We start from the raw sequence: 23,439 nt of genomic DNA, 5'->3' as shown, positions 1-23,439 counted from the left end.
CTCTAGGGTGCTAACTATTTATCCGCCAACGGCCCTAACGACCACAACAAATCAATGGTCCGTCGAGCGTGGATAAATGCTAATCGATAATTCATCGTGAAGGAAACGGTGCCATATTTAGAGCACTCGACAGGAAACTGTCCCCTTGCTTTTGCTTTCACCTTTCTGGGCATCGTCTCACTGTGGAATGTAGATTCATGCGAGGAACAGACTGTTTGAAGCAGCTGTCGTTTCCAACTCGAGTTATCCGCCATTTCAGAGGACGGAAAATGGTTTACACTTGGGCCGCACTGATCGTCTCTTTCGCCGCGGTTGTTTTGTACTGCCAACTTCCACTCATTGTTTTTCCAGCCCTTTTATTCGTAGCCTTTTTGGCGTCTGGTGGAAAGAATTTTCCTAAAGTGTTCTTTCGAACAATTGTGCGCGATCTGATGTAAGTATTCACCATTATAGGTTCAAATACTGTTAGTGTAGTACTTTGTAGCGATCTGCCTGACAGTTCAGGTCGGCACTGACGCCTGACCTGGGACCAGTGATTAAACGTTTATTTTGCAAACATGCACACATGTTTGTTTAATGGTAATGTAAGCTTACTTACCGACCAAAGACACAACAATAATTGAGCCTGGATGCCATAAAATATCATGATTTGTGAGTCCATCGCTGATCAACAAATTTTTGAAGCCCCTGTCGTTTGCTTTGGGAGGCGAGTGGCCTCATGGTTAGTGCGCTCGTCTCCGGATCGAGCGGTCCGGGTTCAAGCCCTGGCCGGGGACATTGTGTTGTGTTCTTGGGCAAGACACTTTACTCTCACAGTGCCTCTCTCCACCCAAGTGTATAAATGAGTACTGGCGAACTTAATGCTGGGGGTAACCCTGCGATGGACTAGCATCCCATCCAGGGGGGAGTAGAAATACTCCTAGTTGCTTCATGCTACAGAAACCGGGATAAGCTCCGGCCTGATGGGCCACTTGGCTCGCATGCAGACTCCTGTCTTTTGCTTTGACAAATTACCACTTGACTGTAGTGCAACTCAATCCCTAAATTAGAGTTGTTTTCTTAGAGTCCTTATTGGGTCAACAACAACAGCAGCAACAACAACAACACCTTCAGTTTTACAAAACATTTAGCAAATAGATAATTTCCTAGTTGCTGTACATCTGTTCAGTAAATACAATGGATCACAGAAGACATCAAGTTGTGATAAGGACAAAAAATGTGATGTCCAGTCCTTATGTCATTTTGACGTCTTCTGTGATCTACCAGTATTAGGGAGCTTAAGCAAACCACAACGATGACGGCAATGAGAACGTCACTAAACGAAAGGTTTAACGAGCAAAACAATAGCTGTGCACGTGTGTTATAAATCTTTGTCCATTTCATTGCCATCCTCTGCAAAACAACAACATGAAATGACCAAGTTCTGTGTCGTCTATGGAACAGGGAAGAAAGCGCCTAATTTTTTGTATTTCCATTTGGAATTTAAACGCCATCGTTGCATATTTAGCTCAAGCACGTTTTTAGAGCCATTGGCGTACTGAACAGATCTAGACAATCACAAATTTCACTTGTAAATTATAAATTCATTTTTTACTAGGTGTCGTCCTTGGTGTTGTCGTCGTCATTGCTTAAGCTCCCTATTACTGAACACACATGTGGCAACATGGAATCTACTCATTTTATATAATAAAGAAACCAATAAAATGTTAATGGCATCATGCATGTGTCTGTCCTCTAATGTGCAGTTTTCTGGAAATATCCATACTCCAACATACCCCAACAGAAGGGATTGGAGTTTTCTGAGGGGTAGGGGACTGTATAAGACCAAAAAAATTAAAGAAATGTATGAAGCGTAATTGGAATTTCCAGAGGGGTGGGGAGTCTTAGAAAAACAATTCCTTCTGTGGGAGAGGGATGGATATTTTCTGGAACTACACAATAGATCATAAGTAAGAACCAATCAAAATGTGAGAATAATAATTGTAATGGCCTATTATAATTTACAATGTAAAATAAAACTACAAGACTGTAGCAGGTAAAATTCTACCCAAAATAACTAAAGAAGCTAATCTAGTCATATGGTTGATCATCTTTTCAGAGGTTTCCGTCGTTTTATCCAAGTCATTCTGACCACTCATCTACATGTTAGGAACAATCGAACTGTGGCAGACATATTTCATCAAACTGCATCTAAGCATCCCGAAAAAGCTGCCTTTGTGTTTGAACAGAAAACATGGACATTTCAAGAAGTAGAAGAATACTCCAATAGAATTGCAAATTATTTCAAGTCACAAGGCTACAAGAAAGGAGAAGTAGTGGCTCTCTTCCTAGAATCTTGTCCTGAATTTGTTTGCATATGGCTTGGATTATGCAAACTTGGTGTCATTACAGCCCTAATCAACACTAATTTGCGACTTAATTCACTTTTTCATTGTATATCCGTGGCTTCTGTAAGAGCAATCATATTTGGGTCAGATCTTTCAGGTAATAATGAAAAAAACTTGATTTCAAACTAAACCTTAGCCTATTCCAGGCTCTCATTCTGTGGGGACGATCACTGGAAAACATGGGCAGATGACGAGCGGGATCAGCGACCTCTCCTTTTTCTCTACCAAGTCCCACTTGTCGCCTGCCCTGGAATAGGCTTACTAAACCTTTATAAAATAGAAGAGCCTGTGGGTACTTCTCAAGAAAATAAATAATTTTGCATGAAACGTTTTATTTCAGGGTTTGTACTGTAAGCTAATGACATTTAGATTCTATCATTTCTATTATTCAGCCAATAGACTTTTGGAATTTAAGGTGTGAGGGATCACAGAAGTGGTACATGTATTTGATATAACCTTTAAGTATTTTTCTCCCTAAATTCCTTAAATCTTTCATGCACATTGAAAGAAGAGTGAATCATTTTTGTGAATTTGGCTCACATCTCTCTCTGGGTGGGAAACTCAACATTTTCTCTTGTTGTTTTATTCCATATCAAAATCTGACAAACTGCAATCACACCTTGCAGTAAGTGTTCTATTAATGTATTGATTTTTATTCAGGGAATGGATTTGATATTAGTATTATTGTTTATCTCTGGCAGGTGCTGTAAAAGAAATCCAGATCAGAGTTCCAGAAATAGTACAGCTATACTGTTTAGGCAGTACTTCAAATGTTGTGCATTCTGCTGTAAATTTGGACAAGAAGCTAGAGGAGAGTTCATCTGGATTGCCTGAAACCAATCATTCTAAATCTATGGCTGGTAATAAACAATACTGTCTGCTTCCCACAATAATTAATTTTGCAGTTTTGGTCAAGACACTTCACTCTTTCAGTATTATTCTTCACTGGGGTAATCTGGTAAAATTTCAAGTTGTATCTTGTAAAGTTGTTTGCTGCTTCCTCCTACAGATATCAAATTTACATGGAGGCACTGTTTGAGGCACAAGGTTCCTTCAATTTCAGCAACTGAAGCAGACCTTTTAACAGCTAACAATTTCTCCAACTATTGTGTATTGCACGTGTTCACTTTTTTGACGTGTTTTCTATTTCAGATGTATTACTGTACATTTACACATCAGGGACTACTGGATTGCCCAAAGCTGCTGTAATATCAAATGCCAGGTATAGTGCACATGTAATGTAAGGATATAAAACATAGACTATTGCCTCTCTCATGACTTCAGTCTCAAGTTCAAGTTAATAAGGTTGAAGTTGATAAGGATGGTTGATGAAGCTGATAGTTGATAAAGCTGAAGGTTGAATCAACTATCACCTCATTGTAATTGAGAGCGAATAATCTAATTATTGTTTTAGTAGAATTTTGACTGAAATTTCCTTCAAAATAGCAATTCCAATTATTTTTCTGCATAGCATTAAACTTCACGCAGACTGGATGGTCTTTTGAAATTTGCAGTTGTTCAGTTTTTGGACAATTTTTTTAAAGTCAAAACGAAACATTGAATGTCTTTCTTGTAGTCTTCCTAGGAGTTGAATTAAATCCATTTGTTTCAAGCTGTTCCTCTGGAACTTAGGAAAAACAAGAAAACATTGCCATTTTATAGAAGACCTAGTCAGTGCACAGTAATGGCTGATAGTGTACAATACACTGTAGCTTGGTCAGATTGCAGTGCAGTTTTTGCAGTTTTTTAACATATGACTAGAATTCTACTAATTAACAATTAGACGTGGAGCCTGAGTTTTCCATAAGTGAATACCAGGCGCATATCAGGCACATACATGTACCTGATCACGGGTTTGTATAAAATTTTGTCCTGTTAGCCTTGGTGTGAGGTAAAACTTTAAAGACTGTCAGTGTTAAAAGCAACTTCTCCCCTCCCCCAACCCCAACCCATAAAATACCCAAATTTCAGATGCAAAATCCCCTGATAATACTCCCCTCCAAATTAAGATTACATCACTTATTAGCTCAATCTTCATCATCAGATTTTTACAGCATTTTAGCCACGTGTTTCAAAAACAGTAATTCTTCACCAATGATTGTTGAGCAAGTGTCAAATTTTTGAGAACAAAAGATGGAACCTCAAGCTTTCTGTAACAAGTAGTCGCCATTCAGGGTTCTTAATTCAGAATGTGTGATCTTTCAGGTACTTTAAGATGTCTTATGGGGTACACTGTGCACTAAACATCCGCCATGATGACATAGTTTACTCTTCATTGCCACTCTATCACTCTGCTGCTGGAATTGTTGGCGTTGGGCAGTGCTTCATTGGTGGCTGTACATTAGCGCTGAGAAGTAAGTTCTCTGCCAGTACATTTTGGGATGACTGCGTGAAGACAAAGGCCACGGTGAGTACATTTTGAGCTCTCAAGTCTTTGAACCTTAAGTTGGTGATTCACACCAGAGGAGAAGAACGAGAAGTACATGTAAAGCTGGACATCAGTAATAATGCTGCAGATCACAAATTCCACAGATTTTTACCAGAGCCAAACAAATGAAGTTTTAATCTGAGAAATAGTCAGATATCACATTCCTATTTGCACTGAAAATGAACAGACTAAAGAATAACTTTTTGTATCGCAATTGTATAACAATTATTATACAATTACAGTAATTATTTGGTGTTTTTCATTGATGACATTTTAGCCTAGTCTTAGTATTAGAATTCATTTATATAGTTTTATTTAATTAAGCTCTAAAGCTGTGATTTTAAAGCTTCATTAAACTATCTATCTGTCTGTCTGTCTGCCTGCCTGCCTGCCTCTCTGTCTGTCTGTCTATCTAAGCCAAGTTATCCAAGTAGACTGTAGCAACCAATACTTAAAAATGTCTTGATATATTTTTGTCAGGTGGTTCAGTACATTGGTGAGATATGCCGATATCTTTTGGCGCAGCCTCATCGTCCCTCAGAAACTCAGCACTCGGTACGCCTGGCCACAGGCAATGGACTCCGCCCTCAGATATGGGAGGAGTTCCAGGCACGCTTTGGCATCAAGGAGATTGGAGAATTTTATGGTTCAACAGAGGGAACAGCCTCTATAATCAACATAGACAGTACCCATGGTGCTTGTGGCTTTGTGTCTGAGATTTTTCCCGCTGCCTACCCCGTGGTTATTTTCAAAGTTGATCCTGAAACTGGTGAGCTAGTGCGGGGATCAGATGGGTTAGCAAAGAGAACCAAGCCTGGGGAAGTTGGGCAGATCGTTGGAAAAAGTCTGAAAGGTATTTGTATCCTGACTTGTTTTGGTTGCATGTTTTACTAATATCACTGTTACACCGTGCAATCCAATAAAATGAGAAAACTCGGATTTGTACTTCAAATACCAGTACGTTATTAAGCAGACAGATAATAAGAAGAAAGAAACCCATCAACTAGGCTATTGTCAATCCTCCTTCCCAGTTGATGTCTGAGTCATCGTACAACCCTTCTTGTCACACAAGCGGCTTTTTGGCCCAGGGGGGACTCTCATATAAAATGGATGGGGGTGCTCGTGATCCTTTTTGGGGGTTCAAAACACAGTTTTGATACATGTGAGGGTGTTCAGCCTTAAAAGGTCCACAGCGGGAGCTTTCGTGGTACCTCTTAAGGTATTGAGCCGAAAAAAATATGACAGGAAATAATGTGTTGTTTCACAATTGGTACCTCTTAGGGGTGAATGATATTTCAAGCCATGCCCATTTAAAACAGGATCTTAGTACCCTCTAGGGCTGCCAAGGAGAGTAGATATTGCTAAGCTGTACCAACAATTTCTCAAACAATGTAATCAAAAAATGTGTGGTAATCAGTGAAAAGAACTTAGATTTTGATCTTGGAACTGATAGCTCTTTACTGCACGCCACAGGTGATCCTTCCCAGCGTTTTGACGGATACCTGAACCCACTGGAAACCAAGAAGAAAATTGCCCACGACGTTTTTAAGAAAGGCGACTCGGCATTCCTCTCTGGAGACTTGGTTGTCAAAGATGAGTATGGCTACATTTATTTTCACGATCGTACCGGCGACACGTTCCGATGGCGAGGCGAAAACGTGTCGACGGCCGAAGTGGAGTCGGTCATGAGTAAAGTGTTAGGCCTTCGCGATGTGGTTGTTTATGGCGTGATGGTTCCGGGCACTGAAGGACGTGCTGGCATGGCGGCCATTGCTGATCCGGATTACAAAGTGGACCTGGTGACGTTAGCTGGTAGTTTGAGGAAGCTCTTGCCGAGTTATGCTTGTCCCATGTTTCTGAGGATCGTACACAGAGTCGACTTGACGGGTACATTCAAACTTCAAAAGAGCAAGCTAAGAAACGAAGGTTTTGATATAGGCGTCATAGAGGATCAACTGTTTTACTTTGATGGTAAAGAGAAAATGTACTTGGTCCTTGATGAGAGCAAGTATGAGCAAATCATCCGTGGAGAAATCAGAATGTAGTTTGTAATTTTTGCAATGATCGTGCGTACAGTTAACAAAATTGGTTACAGTTCTTATCGAGTTCCAACCAGTATCTCTGATAACCATGCAATCAAAACTCGAATTAAGCCAAAAATGTACGAAAATCGTGACTGCAAAAAATAGGCGTGTGGCCACTTTTTGTTCAAGTGTTCTAATAGGCCTTCTTTACCATTGTCACGCGTTTCGATCTTTTCATTCAAACAAAAAATAAACCTAGAAGCTCAGTTTATCATGCTATATTGAGAAAATATTCGAAGTTTCATAAGAATCCATTGCAAACTCATAAAAGTATAGGACCCCGGACTTTCCTATTGTGACAAAGAAAAGTATGCCAAGTGGGGCATGGGGGTGTTTCCGCCCCCCCCCCTCCCTCAAGTCGGCAAGTTGGCTTCCCATATTTCACGACTTTGCAGTGGATTCTTATGAAACGACGCGTATTAACTTAATTCGGCATGATAAATTGACATATGGAGGTGTTTTTGTTTATATGAAAAATACGGAAAATTGTCGATATTGCGTGACATCAGTAATCTATATATTATCGCTTTTTCTGGAGCAATCCTTGACATTAGATTCTCTTTTCTTACTATTGTTTTAATTGTATCGGAAAAAGACGTAATAAGTTAAGGAAAAAATCAAATACGACATGTACGATTAGCGTATCTTTTTCTAGGATGGCTCTCATTGAGTTTTCGCTGACAATCAAGATATACAGACCCTTGAAAATTGAATCCCTCCGCACATTTTAATTTTATGCATCAGAGACCAGAAGACCATCACTTGTCAGAAACCACATTTGTCACTGAAAAACTTAAATCTAATTTGCTGAAACGCTATTAAAATGGTTTTAACTTTTTGGAGTGTTTTTTTTCTTCTCATAATTGTACTAATTGGGCCGTTGTTTTGCAGAAATTAGTAACGTCGATTTGATCATAAATATATACATACGATAACTAAATTTCAAAAATATAAATACAGACAGCAACAACGCAAGACGAGTGAGGACTTAAAGCCTGGGTCAAACGGCGCATGATAGTCGATGATAGTCGATGATAGTTGATGATAGTCGGTGAAAATTCGGGGAGAACCATTCGACTATCATTTTTTTTTTATCAGCTTTTTAAGCCTGGCCAAACGGTGCATGATAGTCGATGATAGCTGAATGATTCTCCCCCAATTTTCACCAACTATCATCAACTATCATCGACTATCATGCGCCGTTTGACTACGTCTTAATCTTACAAGGCGAATGCGTGCATAGAAATCGTTTCCATTCTAAGCGCGCGAGAGTTGCACGATAAGCTTTTGGAGGCCACGCAAAGGCTAAGGATTTTAAAGTGACAAAACAGAAAGGGAAGTTTTTCATCCTTTCCTTGCCCCCCCCTTTTTATTAATTAATTATTTATTTATTTATTTATTTTCGAGGGGGCTGTTTCACACCCTATGCCTTTGCACGTCTGTCAAGCTTTTAGTTCACCTATCGCGCCTTGAGAAGGAAAGTACTGCTACGATGGCTTCCAATGCGACGCCCAGATGAACTTCACTTACGAACAGAGATATTTCGCGATTTTAATTTGAAGTAAATTGTTCAAAATTCATAATGACTTATTTTCAACTTCTCTTTTTTCGGCGAAGAGAGTAGCCATACTTTTTACAACAAGTTGAGGCTTTAATTTTTTTCCCTGTAAGCCTGCTTGTTTACAATAAACATTCCCACGGTAGACTCAGGTGGGACCCCAGCGCAAACTCGTTCTCGGGTCCCCTTTTTCGTGGTAATTGCGCGAGAAAGAGATCTGGGACAGGACGGACATCACATCAAACGAGGCTGGGTCAGCGGTATTCTTGTGAAACCAAAATTGAAAGAAGGATGGCGGAGTTCTATCGTTGTGCAGTAGGTCCCCAGTTGCACCGAATTTTCACGAGAAATAGTCGACAGGTAGGTGTCGGAATCGTACATTTTGCGAAAATGGGTTATTCTTTTTAACAGTAGTTTAAGTATTTGGGCGTGGAGCGATGAATATAAAGTAACCACCTGGCTTCCACAATTGATTTTCATAGTTCCGTTTTCACTGTTCGAATCGTGCTCTTTATTGCAAGTGAGTTTACTTTAATAAGTCATATGCTGTATTTTAGAGTAGGGCATACGAGGCAAATGGACTGGAACAATGTGGTGCAGGAGTTTTACGTGCGGTAAGATTTTAAGCTTAAATATGGCTTCATATTGTATACAAAGTTATATTCCTTGACCCATTCTAGCTGCTTACATGTATATACCGATTCAGATGATTTGCATCCCAGGGCTCAAAATAATTTTCGGACCAAAGAAATTTTAGCTCGGTCACGTCTCGTTTCTCACCGGTCAAGATATTAAAAAAAAAAAAAAAAAGTAATGTTGGCCTAATTAAACCCACAAATATAATTTATTTGTTACAGTCGTTGCTAGACCGTTGAAAATCTTAAAGAAAAGCTTAAAACTTAACCAAAGACAGCCTTGGCAGGGCTCAGCAGCTCAATGAAGTGGCACGCTCTAAGTGGAATTCTTGCCACCTGCCAAAGGAAAAGTATTGAACGGATGCATATTAATTTGATGAAACTTCGAATTTTTTGATCGGTATATTGAATTCCATATGCTGTTGTTTTGATGCGCTACAAAGTATTTATGTCCGTCAAAACGTAAATGTAACCAATCATGCATCAGCTGATCCTAATTTTGGGCATCAGAAATAACTGGGTAAACAAATATAGCCGAAGAAGAAGAAGTTTCCATTTCCTCGATTCTCACCCGTGCAAACGTACAACAAATCATTGTGTTAGTACGAATACGGCTACAGTTACACAACAAGTAAGTTCTAAAGTGTAAGCCATGAAAAATCTAAACTTTGTTGTAGTCATATTAGAGAGAGTTTTCGTTCACGAAGAACTAATGACCATTATGATTTTACCACTGATAGATTTTGGTCACGTGTCTCAAATTTCATTCGTGAACAAAATAACTTTATAGATAGAGATACTGATAAGGCCTTCGGCTTTTTTGTTGGGACATTATTTTCGTCCATTTTGTAACAGTAAGGTTCTAAATTAGATACTGTGTTTGTGCTCAATGTTACATGTTACATTTACGGCTTGATGGAAAAAAAGCAGACTGCAAAATGTTTGTTTTGATGTCCTGGAGTCCCATAATGTCTTAGTTGGAAACAACTTGACAATTGAGCTAAAAATTTTGACGTCTTGTTCGTCGATGTTTGTACAGTGAAAGTGAAAGAAATGACAAATATCTTGACATCTGTAGAGCAAAACCTTTGAAATATACGCCAACAAAGAGAGGTGGGCAAACCTAAAGCGTCATGAAAAGCTGAATCTGATCGGATTCTTTGAGGTACTGAAAACCTCTGCTGTTCGAAAGGCTGAATAGTTTTGAATTCTGAATTGAAAACCACTGCCGTCCTAAAAGATGAAATTTCTTTTCCAAATGATAGTAGCAGTTGTTCGAACAGCTGAATATTTTTTAGGACGGATAACCCCAGCTGTTCAAATGGCATTCCTGTTGATCTTGAATACATGACAAATAGCAAGCAATCGATTTTTAGCCGTTCCAACAAATACCTGTTGGTGTATGTTTTCATGTGAGAGGCCATAATAAAAAAGAGAATAAAAATCTAAAATTTACAGTTGAGGATTTGATTGTTTATTCAAGAATGAACAACGTGACCGTCTCAACATGACGTGACCGGTCAACATGACTGGTGAGTGATATTCTGTCTTTGCGCCAAATAGTGTCACCCCTAACCGACACGGGCTAACGGGTAAAATCTGGCTAACCGGCACTCCAGCTTTGTCAATATCCGTTGATCTACTATGTGAAAATGAAGAACATCATAACAGATTAAAAATATCCAAGTAAAAAAATTTGTTTTAAAATTACCTAGTTAAAAAAATATTACCTAGGTAAAAATCAAATTTACCTGAAGAAAAAAATTACCTACAACATATACAAGTATACAAGTAATTTAATTTTCAGATGTAAATTACACCTTTTATTCAAGTCCAACTTAAGTTCTTGTAACAATTTTAACAGTATCAGCAGTACATGTATCACATTTTGATATTTATGCAAAAAAAAAAAGACAAATAATGCCCCATTCTTAATAATTGGCTCCTTTACAATAAATGCCTTCTTTAGGGCCACCAGCAGACTGATAAATTGAATCATTTACTAGACAAGCCATGCATGTTATAAATTTTTAATGACTTTGCAAGTTAAAGGGAAGGGAGGGTTAATGTTTGAAAACTAGAGCAGTTTTCAATTGAGTGTCGATACTGATCAGGCAATTACTTTGTTTTTGGTTTTGGTTTTACTATCATGGTTTTAGATTAGCTGAGTAGTCTAATTGGTAAGTAATTGGTTTGGTTTTCCTGGTTTTACGACACTCAAATGAAAACTACTCTGCTATTAAAACCAATTTTTAAAAACTTTCTTTCTAGTTGTCATTGGCTTGGTCTGTTTGTTATTCAACTTCATTGGTAACTGCACCAGCATTAGGATTTTACCTTTTGAGAAAAGGTCTGTATCACCTCACCCTGGATAGAGTATTTTGTATACTATAATTATTTATACTGTAATACTTGTCTTAATATAATATTTGTTATTTCAGGGACATATATAAGAGAGAGGAGTGGATTGGGTGGCGAGCCAACCCAAAAATCTGTCAAAAAAAAAATGAATGCATAATTATAATAATTATAATAATAATAATAATAACGATAATGATAATGATAATGATAATGATAATAACAATAATAATAATAATTTTGCAAGTATACTCTGCAGGTCTGAATAATTTTATTGTTATAGCTGTTGCTATAAAATTTATAGTAAATTGTGACTATTATATATTGTGGTGCATTAGTAAGCTACTTTTGGCTAACAGTTTTCAATATTTTAAGCAATTTTTACAAGTATGTTGTTATCATACTAATCTAAGTCCTTCTCCTTTGTAAATCTGAGATCTACCATTGCATGTTCACAAATAGGTATATCTTAGACACATCACATTGCAATGCTGTAAATAGACTAAAAATTGATAATCCTGGGGTTCTGTAAACTCTAATTCTAACTAGACCAAGTACATTTTAAATTGTAGGTGAAGTTAGAGACAACCTCTTAGATTTTGTGGTTACTGGACCAAAAATCTGCTCTGAGACAAAACTTGAAAAAGATTCCACACTGACAGTGCTTTTGATCATGTACTGTTTAATCAAAAGAATCAGTTTTGAAAAACATTATTTAACATATAATAACCGATGATTGTGTCTTCACCAGGTCTGTTCAGCCATGCTGGTTTGGTAAGCCTGTCTAGGTTTATTAGTACAGGACTTTTGGTTGTGTTTGGAGCATTATGTATCAGAGGTAATTTGTGACCATAGGTAACAAAAAATGTAAATTAAAAAATTGGTGTAGTTTTGTTCATTTGCTGTAGGATAGATAATCAAATTATAAAATTGATATTTTTATTTAATATGTAAAAAGTAGTAATGAATTGTGGTATCATCTCACTTTCTGTTAAAATCTGAAAACTTTTCAGGATTTCAGTTTCAAAAAACAAGAAAGTCCTTTACACTTGAATAAGGCAGTGTTATTATGTATTTTAATTTAGTGAGCCAATGATACCAGTTCAAAATTATATTTCCCAGGTTGATATCTATAATTTACTACAACTGTACTTTTGTGTTTATTGACATTTTTTTTCTTTGCAGGATATGGACGTTTTAAAAATCCAGATTACAGAATATTCTTAGCTCTTTTAGAAGAAACAAGATTAAATAACAATGAGGAAAATAAGGTGTGTTATATAAATACATGATTGACCTGCAGAGGAATCAGTGACCAGTGAATTTATTCAAATTTTATCGGTGTTGTCATTTAATAACTTCATACATGGAATTTTGCAGAGAAGACTTGGGTTATATGACTTCAGTTTTTACGCTTGGCCTGTTGATTACCATTGGGACGAATCTAAAGCTGAGTATGTATTACTTCAAAAACTTACATGTATGTTAGCTACAACCCTGAACAGAACTGGTTGTGAGAAATTTTAAAAAAAGTGCATTGTCATATGTACAGTTATTTATAAATTTTACATAATATATTTCTCTGTTATGCTGAATAAAATTCAAAACATTATTGAATGATTCATGCTGATTATCCCCCTTGCAGTGTTGTTTTGGATAACACAAGAATTGTGTATGCGTTGGTTTTCAGATCATAACAACCTTGAATGGGAATAAGGGAAGCTTGTTGTCTTGTGTGCAATTAAAACATTGACAAACTATTTATTATTTGTTTAGGGCTTAGAGTTAAGTTTAGTGCTTATGAAGTTGAAGCTGCACAAATTTTGAGCCCCAATGTGCATGGGATGTAAACAGCAACTTTTAAGATAAAACAGGGCTCATTAGGTAGTGGCATGTATGTGCAATCGAGGTTCATATGAACAATTCAACATATTTTTATAGCAAAAGTTTTGATGGAATATCCAGAGTGCAAGTATAAATTAGGTTCACAATTTATTTATAGTTGTTAGTTACTAGTAAATTTGTAGGATAACAAATTTCCTGATCCACACCATCACATTCTGTTATCCTCAAACAACATCCAGTAATACTTCAGGATTATAAATTAACACTTGGATTGCACTCTGATAGCATCATTAAATTACATGACTTAAAAAGTACTTCTTTATCATTCCCATTTGTAGCTGCAGCATGCGCAGGGGATCAGAAAATGTCACTTCTCGTAGCAGACCTTCTCCAGGATTTTTGTCCTTCCTTGGATCTTGGCCTTGTGACTTCCTAAGGTGATTTACACCTTCCACTTTTTATTCTAATACACTGTGCAGTATTTTCATATTTTAAGTTTGATTTTAGACTTAGATTTTTCTCTTTTAATAGAATTTGGTTGTTATTTGTTGTCAATGATAATCTTAGTTTTGCAACGGAGCAAAAAGAAAATTTAATTCAAAACTTTTTTTAATTTAAAATTTTAATTTAAAAACTGCTTTCAATTGTTAATTTCAAACTCTGAACCACAAAACTGGTAACTATGGTGTATGTTCAAGTGTGATGTTATTGCCCTCTTTGATTTGCTGATTGGAAGTTTCACTGAGTCATAAAAATGCAAAGTGAATAGCATTAGTTTAATTTAATGTCCAATACAACCCTAGAATTTTGCGTAAAATGGGAATTGTCTTTGAATGTGAATCCTGAATCTGTAGATGAATATTTAACTAGTTACATGTAATAACATTTTGTTGCTGTAAACAACATATTAGAATTGAAATCAGGATCAACCTTTGATATCAATTTGCATATGGTTTCCATGGCATCACTTTGTTTCTTTGATGTTGTGTGTTTTGTTATTTTCAGGTATTTTGTTGCACACTCAGTTGGCCGGCCTTTGGTCTACCCTGGTTCCACTGGCCTTCTACAGAGTGGATTTGGTAATTATAGCTACTAACACTTATCTCATCCAGGCTTGTGAATGCTGTGTAACTCAGCTGGTACGTGACTGTATGTTTTACACTCTCACTTCAACTCACAGTTAATTTTTCCCTCTTTGTCTTGTGCAGGAGAAGCTCTGATGTCTGGAAGGCAGTTCTTGCTTGAACGTGTAAGTTAGACCCATTGTATGTTGAATGCAGCATGTAATGTACCAGGCAAAGAGAGTTGTCAGTAACTTTTGTGCTGTTTAGTTTAGGTGAGACTTCACACTAAGCTTTAAAGGAGCTCAGTCACAGTGTTTGTCTTTTGTTTTGGCCATGTACAAAATCTCCTCTAAATGGAAGGAAACCTGAAAATAATAGTTTACAAAGATAGAAAAACATCAAATAGATAATAATAAACCATAAAGGAACAGGGATGGTCAAGGATGGCGAAGATTCACATGGATTCCAAATGACGAATTTGAAAAATTTAGACCAAACTTTTCAAAATGTGCAAACTGTGACTGAGCTCCTTTAAACAGTCTGTCAATTTTTCTTAGAATATGTTCTGTTTATGAAAGCCCTCCACAAGAAACGGCTGGTCTCTGTGCAAGATTGGGTGCTTTGATGTGACTAAGACAGGGATAGTGACCAGTATAATACTGCAGAGCACATAATTAATACCACAATACTAGCATTTGGTTTCCTTTTTCAAAATATACCAATGCACCTGAACAGAGAATTAAGTATTTAAGATGACAGCTGGGAAAAAAAATGCTTAAAGTAATTATGTACATATAAAGTCAACATAGCTTGAATATTTCAAAATGAGGTTAGAGGTAATTAAGTTAAGGGTAACTGCAAATGGGTTGATGTGGGAAATATAATCATGAAATGATCTACTATGTCTACTTGGTTTAAACAATTTATCTATAAATGAATTCATTCTTGATCAGAACGGTCAGAGAGCAAAACTGAAGGCAGCTGACAGCAACGAGATAGACACCATGTTCATGGATAAGAGATCACCTGAAGATGAGGAGAGCAAGGGGAACACTCTGGTAGGATAATGATGCATGCAGGGCTATCAATGGGCTATAACCTGTATCACCTGTTACAGCTTAGCAAGGTTGATGGCCCCTTGTTGTTACAGGTCAACTTGGCTGTAGTTGATAGAATTCACCCATAAAGTAACAAATTTAAGGCTAGAGGTGAATCAGAACTTAATGACAGTCCTGGCATCTGCATGTTATGAGTTCAGTGTGCTGTTGTAACTTTATCATCATAAATGGAGTTAAGGCTGAGGATCCAAGGAAAAAATGAAATACTCTACATGGGGAATTGTACTGAGAAGATAGACCAATTGTGATATTCAATATACTTGGCTTCTAATTAGTGGAATAAGACAAAATAAATGGCATCTAGTTTGTGGAATGAATAATATGGTGAAATATATTTTTCTCGCAGGCCTTGGAGTCAAGTTACAATTTTAATATATATATTGAAATTGGCCTGTTAGTAACAATCCAGTCTTACAAATGAGAGGGTCCAGGTAGCAGCTCTGTTTTGCTGTATTTGGGTTTGGTAGTATCAGTCGTAGTAATGCTACTCCCCTTTCTTCAGAGAGGTAATTTGTGTAACAAAAGAACAAATCACAGGCTGGGTAATATTCAAGAATGTACGTACACTGCACATTGGCTGGCATCATGGGGCGCTGGCACGTAATACATGCGGAAAGGTTACACTGTATGTAGTTGTCCTTTGACAATACACTATACACTGTGTAGGCCTTTGATGTTAGCCAATATTTTTTTACCTTAAGTTTCATATGACATCATCAACTTGGCGTTAAATCAACAGGTCATAACATGTGAGGGTAATGCTGGCTTTTATGAGGTTGGGCTGATGACTACGCCATTAAAAGGTTGGTTTAATTTATTTCATAACTTGGTTCTGTTTGACTTCACGGGCAAGTCTTTGTATCTTATCGTTTGTTTATCTTTGGCATTGATTGTAAAGTGCTGAGTTTTGTATTGTAATATGTTTCATTAGGAAGGAAGTAACAAGTAATCTTATTATATGGCTTGTGTTTGTAGCAGATATAATGCATGCTCTGATTGGCTAATTCTAGGGCATTATTTTCCTATAATGCCCATAGGCCAATTACAGACCCACGAAACCAAAGCAAAAAACCATATTATAATAAACAAATTATTAACCTGGAATGTTCGGTCTTTAATGGTAAATCCAAACCTTGGCATGATCAATATGGCAAGGTCTTGGTTTGAGATTTTCCTGTAAAGACCTCACTCAGGGTTATAAGTGGTTAATAACAGCACTGGCTGGCAATGTTCTTGTCACAGCCACCGATGGTTAGTAATGCTTAATAATACCTTTCCTGTTTATTTGTATGTAGCTGGATATTCAGTGTTGGGATGGAATCATCCTGGTTTTGCTGGCAGCAGTGTAAGTTAAAAACATATTTCTAAAGCTGAGCAAGTGGAATTTTATTTAATTTTACAAAGGGAACTGAAGTACCATTTCTATGACAATGTGTGTGTTTTCACTGGAATTTTGCAGGGTTTTCCTGGCCCAGAATCTGAGAGGAATGCTATAGATGTTGTCATTCAATATGCTGTTGAAAAACTTGGGTTTCCAGTTTCTAAAATAGTTATATATGCTTGGTCAATTGGTAAGTATTCAAATAGTCATTATAAGTATTTGTTCCTAAGTAGTGTACATGTATGTAGATTCTCTCAATAAACTGTTTTAAAAATAGAATCCTCCTTAGGAAATAAGATAGCAACTGGTAGACTTACCCATACTTTGTAGTGCACGATTTTGTTATAAATAATATTACATCTATTACAACTATTATCATTGATATTCTCTTCGATTGCTTTTAAAGGAGGTTATCCTGCTGTTTGGGCATCCAGAGTCCACCCACAAATTGGTGGCATGGTTAGTACATTGTCTGTCATCATGATCCATCTTCATTTTGCATTTGGATGCATTAGTCCTTGTCCTTGCTATTACTAATAAGGAACAAGTGCCAGCAAATCACCAATATTTTCTCACTGTCTGTAGGTATTGGATGCTACATTTGATGACATAGTGCCTCTTGCCCAAACCAAGATGCCTGAAACCATAAGTAGGTCATTTTGATAAATGGTGATGATTTTCTTGTGGACAATGATTTTTGCATTTTGTACTTTACTCTATTTGAAACCATAGCTAACTGAGTATTTGAAACGATACCAAATTGAGAAGAATTTAGGATCTTTATACCTAATTGTACCTTTTTGGTACACTTCGGCAGCATATCAGGCCAATTTGGTTGAGCCACAGTTTGTATTTTAGCTAGACATAGTCAAGCCAAAATAGCCATGTCAAGACCAACCAAGACGGATATGCCACCAAAACATACCAAACAGGAGAGATTAGGTACTGTATTTACTGTGACCCAAATTCAGCCAGGTGACCATGATATCATAGTCATATCAGGTCAGTGACTTGATATCACAGGATATCAGGATGGTAGGCACAGCTTCTGATTGGCTCATGTGTTATTTTAAAGGTGCAATAAACCAATCAGGGTTTAGTTTACATGATTTTCTCTGCATTGCTTGTTTGTCTATGTTTGGTATATTATTCAATTGACAGCATGCCATTCACAGCTCTTGATTATCTGTGGGGTTTGGTCGCAATTTCATCTTATTTGTTTTACAGGTGGTTTTACAACAAGGGTTGTAAAGGAATACTTTCATCTAGACATTGCTCGTCTGCTCTGCAGGTATATAATTATTAATTATCTTTCATTAATTGAATTCTCTGTGTTGCTGCGTGTGTGAAAGATTGTCTTGTTAAGTTATAATGTCAACGCAAGTTTGGCCTACTTGGTTTCTCCTTGTTGTGTCTGGAAGGTAAAGTAGTACATAGGCACTCAACTTGTTTCAGTGACATCAAGTAACTAATAACACTTTTGTACTCCATCAAAGGGTTAACCCCTGTTGTTAAATTTACCAACAACCATTTATATTATTTTTATGTTATTATAATTAATAAAAGTGTCTTGTCCAAGGACACAACACTATGAACCTGGCCAGTGCTCAAACCCAAACCTCTTGATCTAAAGTTCAGTGTTGACCTTGAGGACATCCCACCTTCCACCTCCTTTCCTAAGCCTGTGTATTATGCAGTAAAAACCCACGTATAAGACCATAGATGAAAAAGTTAGCCTATAAGCAGGTTCTATATGTAAATATATGGCAGGTTCTTTTGTAAAAGGGGTTTAAAAGGAGAAATTATCTTAGCCTAACAGGTTCTTAAAATCCAGGTTCTTATAAGTAGGTTTTTACTGTATCAATTATGAGGAAAAATTATATGCCGACTATACTACTTGTTTTTGTTTATGTTCAGTTACCAAGGTCCAGTGCTTCTGATCAGGAGGATGAGAGATGAGATCATTACAACTGAGTAAGCAGTTCAAGTTTTTGTATTTCATATCTCTCTTAGCTTTTTCTGTTTAACTGTCTCATTCACAATCCAGGGCCTGTACATTGGCACTTGTACAATGTGGCACCCATCCACTATGAGTATAGCCTTTTTCAAGACATTTTTTGGGGGGAGGGGGTGAGGGGTGTGTGTCACGCAACACTTCTTCTTTCTGTAGTTACAAAGCGTGACAAAGCTGCTCTCCGCTACTTAGTTAGCAGTGGTGTTGCATGACAAAGCATCTTTCTACTAGTTGCTGTTGAGCAGCATTACATGACTACCCAAGTACCAGCTGCAAAGGAGACTGCCATGAGAATTGTATTTGATAATTAAGTAGCTCAAGAATGACATAATAAATATGTCTCTAATGGAACAAAGAAGAAACTATCCCATCAAGAGACCAATTCCACTTGTTTCTACAGCTGCTTAGCAACTATTGTTTTGTTGTATCTGTTTTAGCGAAGGAAAGATTAGTTCAAACCGTGGCAATGATCTCCTGTTGAAGTTTTTGAAGTTCAGGTAACACATTCTTACTTTGAAATCAGACTGGTGTGTTGTTTGTATAGATCATTTGTGACTAATGTCATTGCTGCCATGTTGGATGACCATCAACAAAAGAATTCTAATTGAATGGGTGCATGGAAAAAGACCCTAAGTGACATCTGATAGACTGCAAGGCTCTCCTTGCAAATTGCTTTTGGCTTCTTTCTACAGAAAAAAGGAGAATTTGACATGAGATCAAGATTCACATAGGGTTTTTTTTCCACGCACCCCTTCAATTAGCTTTATTGATCATGTCATCCAACCTGGCTGCCAGGGTCTTTGTCATTTGAATCTCTCAGGAATGGTTTCAAACCACCTATTGTATGAAGCCCATGTGAAAATTGCACAGCCTTTACTTTGGCAATTAATGGTATAAATAACATACTTTTTTCCCCTCATTCAGGTATCCCAGTCTAGTTGATAGCAATGGAGAAGACGCCCTGTTGGAATACCTGGCTGCTCCTGATCAAGCTACTAAAAGTTAGTGTCATTTTAATGTTACTTGATGGTTTGTGTATCATTCAATTCGAAACTTCAACATCGCCCTTGGGCAACCCCCCAGGCATGAGACATTTTAAATTTTCAGTTGGTAAAATTCCATCTGGGCTGGACCAAAATTGACCAAAATTTGTGTTCATGTGCCCCACCTTCGCATTGTACTGGGTGATCAAATGCCGATATCCCCGAGACACCCTATCTCTTTAAGTCCATAGGTAAATCATATAAAGAGCTTTGTCGCTCAATAGAACAGTCAGGGGAGCAATTCTAATGGCGTCACCAAATCTTCATTGAAGCCATTGCAAAGTCACCGAGTTTTAGAATCTAGTCAACGAATAACGTGATCACTCAGGATTACTTGAAAGTTGTCACATCTTTATCGCGTCACCATTAGCACGTGACGAGTTGCTTGGCAACTTCGAGGCGAAAACTGCGGGCTCATATTGTTGTCTGGAGACTAGAATTCGCCATCTACTTGTACTTGTGGGCCATAACTGTAGCCATTTTAGAGATTAGTAGTTTCCTGTGATTGAAGAATTAACTTTCACTTTCTGGGTTGCAGAAGCCATCTGGAACAGCTTGAATGTTGATGTTAATTTATGTAGGTCAATGTACAAGAGTTTTGTGGAGCTAAATGGCAGGGATTATCCTATGATGTTAGGTGAGCACCATCTGGTTCCCTATTAAAGGTTGCCACAGGTCAGGAAATGGTCAGGGAAAAAATGGTCAAGGAAAAGTCAGGGAAGTTTATTTTGAGTCAGGGAAAATTGACATTTTGAAGAAAAGTCATGGAAAATCGAAATAATTTAACACGGGTTTTTTTAATACCATTGAAGGCTGGTAGAAGCATTTGAGGTCACTGTGATCTCAACGATAGTTTTATGCAATGAAGAGGGAAAATTTGTTGAAAACTTATCAGTATTAATGAAAGATTGGAAAGGACGGTTGTAAAATCAGGCTAGAGATTCTTATTATATCCAACATTTTGTATTTATTTGATCAGGGAAATTTTATTTTTATCAGGGAAAAGTCAGGGTATTTTGAAAATTATGTCTGTGGCAACCATGTAATTTTGTATGTAGATTATTCTTTTCTTGTTTATGGCTGATCAAAGGTGTTTTACTTTTAATTAACAATGTACTTTCCTTGTTGTCATCAGGTCAAGATCTCTCGGCAGAACAGCGAATTCATCTGCTAATGTTTTTGGTGAGCTGCTCGAAATGTTGAATCTTTACCATTGGCATTCATTTTCCCAGTAATATTTGCTCTAAGAATTTGGCATTACATCAAAGCAGTCATTTAATGATCGTCTAAGTTATTCTCATCAGCTGTCTGCTTGACATTGTATTACCACTCTCAGGAGAAGTTAGATGCTGATCATAGCTCAGTTGAAAGGTTTTTTGTCCCTAGGTGTTGCAGTATCTGATGGACTTTGATGCCACACACTGCATCAACTTGCCAGCCTCGGAGTTTCGCTTGCCCTGGAATGAGCAGTAAATTTAATAGTAGCTTGCAGAGGAGGCTGTTTTTCCAGGCTCTCAGTGTTAGCGAAGTTTCGCACACGTGTGTCACGCGCTTTGCGTTTGCGTCACTCTACAGAAGCCCGTGAAACTGCCTGTTCTGCTCCAGAACTGCATTGAACAGTAAAATCAACTGCAATGGGAGAAGACCCATTTGACTATTTCCAGTTCCTTACCAGTCTCCCTCATGGCTGGTGTTTATTTTGTGATGAATAGTGTGAAATCGTCCACCATGAACATTCAAAATTTTCGTTTTCAGCGTGCCACGGGGATTTTATATGGTGGAGATTAGTATAGAGTTGAGTTTTGTTTACACGTAGCCTTGTCAGCTCATAGAAAGATGTATACATGAAACAATAATTGAGCAAGCTTTTTTTACGGAAATATTATACCCTTTCCAAACCAAGTCGGAAGTAATACTCGAGACTCGATTATGGGTTTTATTTAACTCAGTATAATTTAAATTTAGTGATGAGACTTGTTGTTGGAAAATAGTGAACCAGTAAATACAGCCAGGCAGATATTAAAATGTTATCAGACTTTAACTTTATATCTAGCGTTTTAGTAGTTATGGGAATACTTCCCTTACAGTAAGGACCGAGAACACTTGACATTTTTGTATATTTTCACTGTGGTTGCCACATGTTGAAGGCTCTTCATACAATGTATAATGTCTAAAAAAGGTATTTTTGCATTGTAAAAACTCTTAATACCCTTATTGATATGCAAAGCTCTTTTGCTATGATCACGAAAAAAGTGTACCAAATAATGTCAAATGTTCACAGTTTGAGTGTCCTAGCTGTCAAATTTTCTGCATTTTCTTGCATTCCCTTGCGTTCCCCTTAGGTTGTCTAGTGCCTTTCCAACGCGTCCCACGACATACCTTTTCTCATCATTTCTGGCCATCAGTCACCTTCAGTAGCCATGATTCACCGTCACCAGACATGATTCGCATTTGCTAGACATCATTCACGATCACTTACTGAGGGGGACATGGGGATTTGCGGTGTTGCGGTGTTGGTGTTTTTTTTTTTTTTATGTTTTTTTTGGTGGGTGTGCGATGTTTGTGTTTTTCACGCTGCGGTGTCCGGTGAATTGAAATTATTTGCGGTGCTGGGGTTCCTTGTTTTACCTTTCTCAAACCTAAATTTAGTCTGTAACCTTCGTTGATCCATGTCAATTTATGACAAACAGTACCACTGTTGAGTTTTTTTGTAAAAAAAAAAATACCTCTTAGTCAACGGGTCTGGGCTATGTTTTAAACGGGTGACACACCAATCAGATTGGGGCTACTAAAAACAACCAATCAAATTGCCGCTTGTAAAGGTGAATCGTTTGTGAAGATTTCGTCCCGATTTTTGAAAGACCATCGTTTTTCTACAAAGAGAAACAGGTATTCTTGTATTGGCCTTACTCTGACATTTCCGATGCTTCGTTTTCTATGGTTGAGCCCAGGACTTTGTGGATGGGTTCCAAGATAGTTCAGAATTCGATAATCAGCCAAAGAATCATAGTCTTTGGCATACACGGACATGTAATCAAGGCTTTGCTGCGGGGGCTTTTCTTTTCGTATTACATGAAATTTCGAATGAAATAGGTCTTAGCCGCTCGGTAACTTGGTGAATTCTAGGACAGGAACGATTGATTTTAGTGCAAAATTCACTATTGGGTTGGTGGGGGGAGGGGGGGGGGGACTTTCGTCCGAGATGGCATGACGAGATTCATGAGACTCTGAAATACCCAGCAGGACGTGGGTTTCAATTTCCGGTGACGTCATGGTGCTTGTGCTAATCAGATTACAAATCTGTCATTACTGCACAATTTGTGAGTGTTTGTGGTGTATGAGCCATTTAGTATTTGACAGAATAATTTAATGCAGTAAAGCAGATCACCAACCAAATATGGCCTGGTTAAAAAGTTTAAATAGTTAATATTACAACCAGAGGTTTCGCTGTATATGCATCCGCGAAATTCGATCAAAGAACGGGTGGCGCGAACTAGAGCATGGCGATAAATCCATGTTCTGTT

At 37.5% G+C, this 23,439-nt stretch overlaps 2 protein-coding genes across 2 annotated transcripts; both read left to right on the top strand.

Moving 5' to 3' along the window:
• Window positions 1-88: 88 nt before the first annotated feature.
• LOC145491270 (long-chain fatty acid transport protein 4-like) lies at window positions 89-6,860 on the top strand. The gene is made up of 7 exons (XM_081470442.1): window positions 89-433; window positions 2,099-2,484; window positions 3,089-3,247; window positions 3,540-3,609; window positions 4,593-4,794; window positions 5,296-5,668; window positions 6,289-6,860. The coding sequence occupies exons 1-7, from the start codon at window positions 198-200 to the stop codon at window positions 6,858-6,860; spliced, it is 1,998 nt and encodes a 665-aa protein (XP_081326568.1). The 5' UTR covers window positions 89-197.
• LOC145491320 (phosphatidylserine lipase ABHD16A-like) lies at window positions 6,861-23,082 on the top strand. Its single transcript, XM_081470490.1, has 22 exons — window positions 6,861-8,817; window positions 9,015-9,071; window positions 11,364-11,442; window positions 12,202-12,288; window positions 12,636-12,721; window positions 12,831-12,904; window positions 13,634-13,732; window positions 14,301-14,374; window positions 14,504-14,544; window positions 15,313-15,417; window positions 16,217-16,280; window positions 16,773-16,822; window positions 16,937-17,048; window positions 17,265-17,317; window positions 17,444-17,507; window positions 18,086-18,149; window positions 18,776-18,832; window positions 19,310-19,369; window positions 19,797-19,873; window positions 20,454-20,552; window positions 21,051-21,097; window positions 21,302-23,082. The coding sequence occupies exons 1-22, from the start codon at window positions 8,749-8,751 to the stop codon at window positions 21,386-21,388; spliced, it is 1,605 nt and encodes a 534-aa protein (XP_081326616.1). The 5' UTR covers window positions 6,861-8,748; the 3' UTR covers window positions 21,389-23,082.
• The last annotated feature ends 357 nt before the right edge of the window (window positions 23,083-23,439 follow it).

The sequence above is a fragment of the Orbicella franksi genome, chromosome 1 (genome assembly GCF_964199315.1).
Source record: "Orbicella franksi chromosome 1, jaOrbFran1.1, whole genome shotgun sequence".
NCBI lineage: Eukaryota > Metazoa > Cnidaria > Anthozoa > Scleractinia > Merulinidae > Orbicella > Orbicella franksi.
This window is presented reverse-complemented; position numbering and strand designations above follow the sequence as displayed.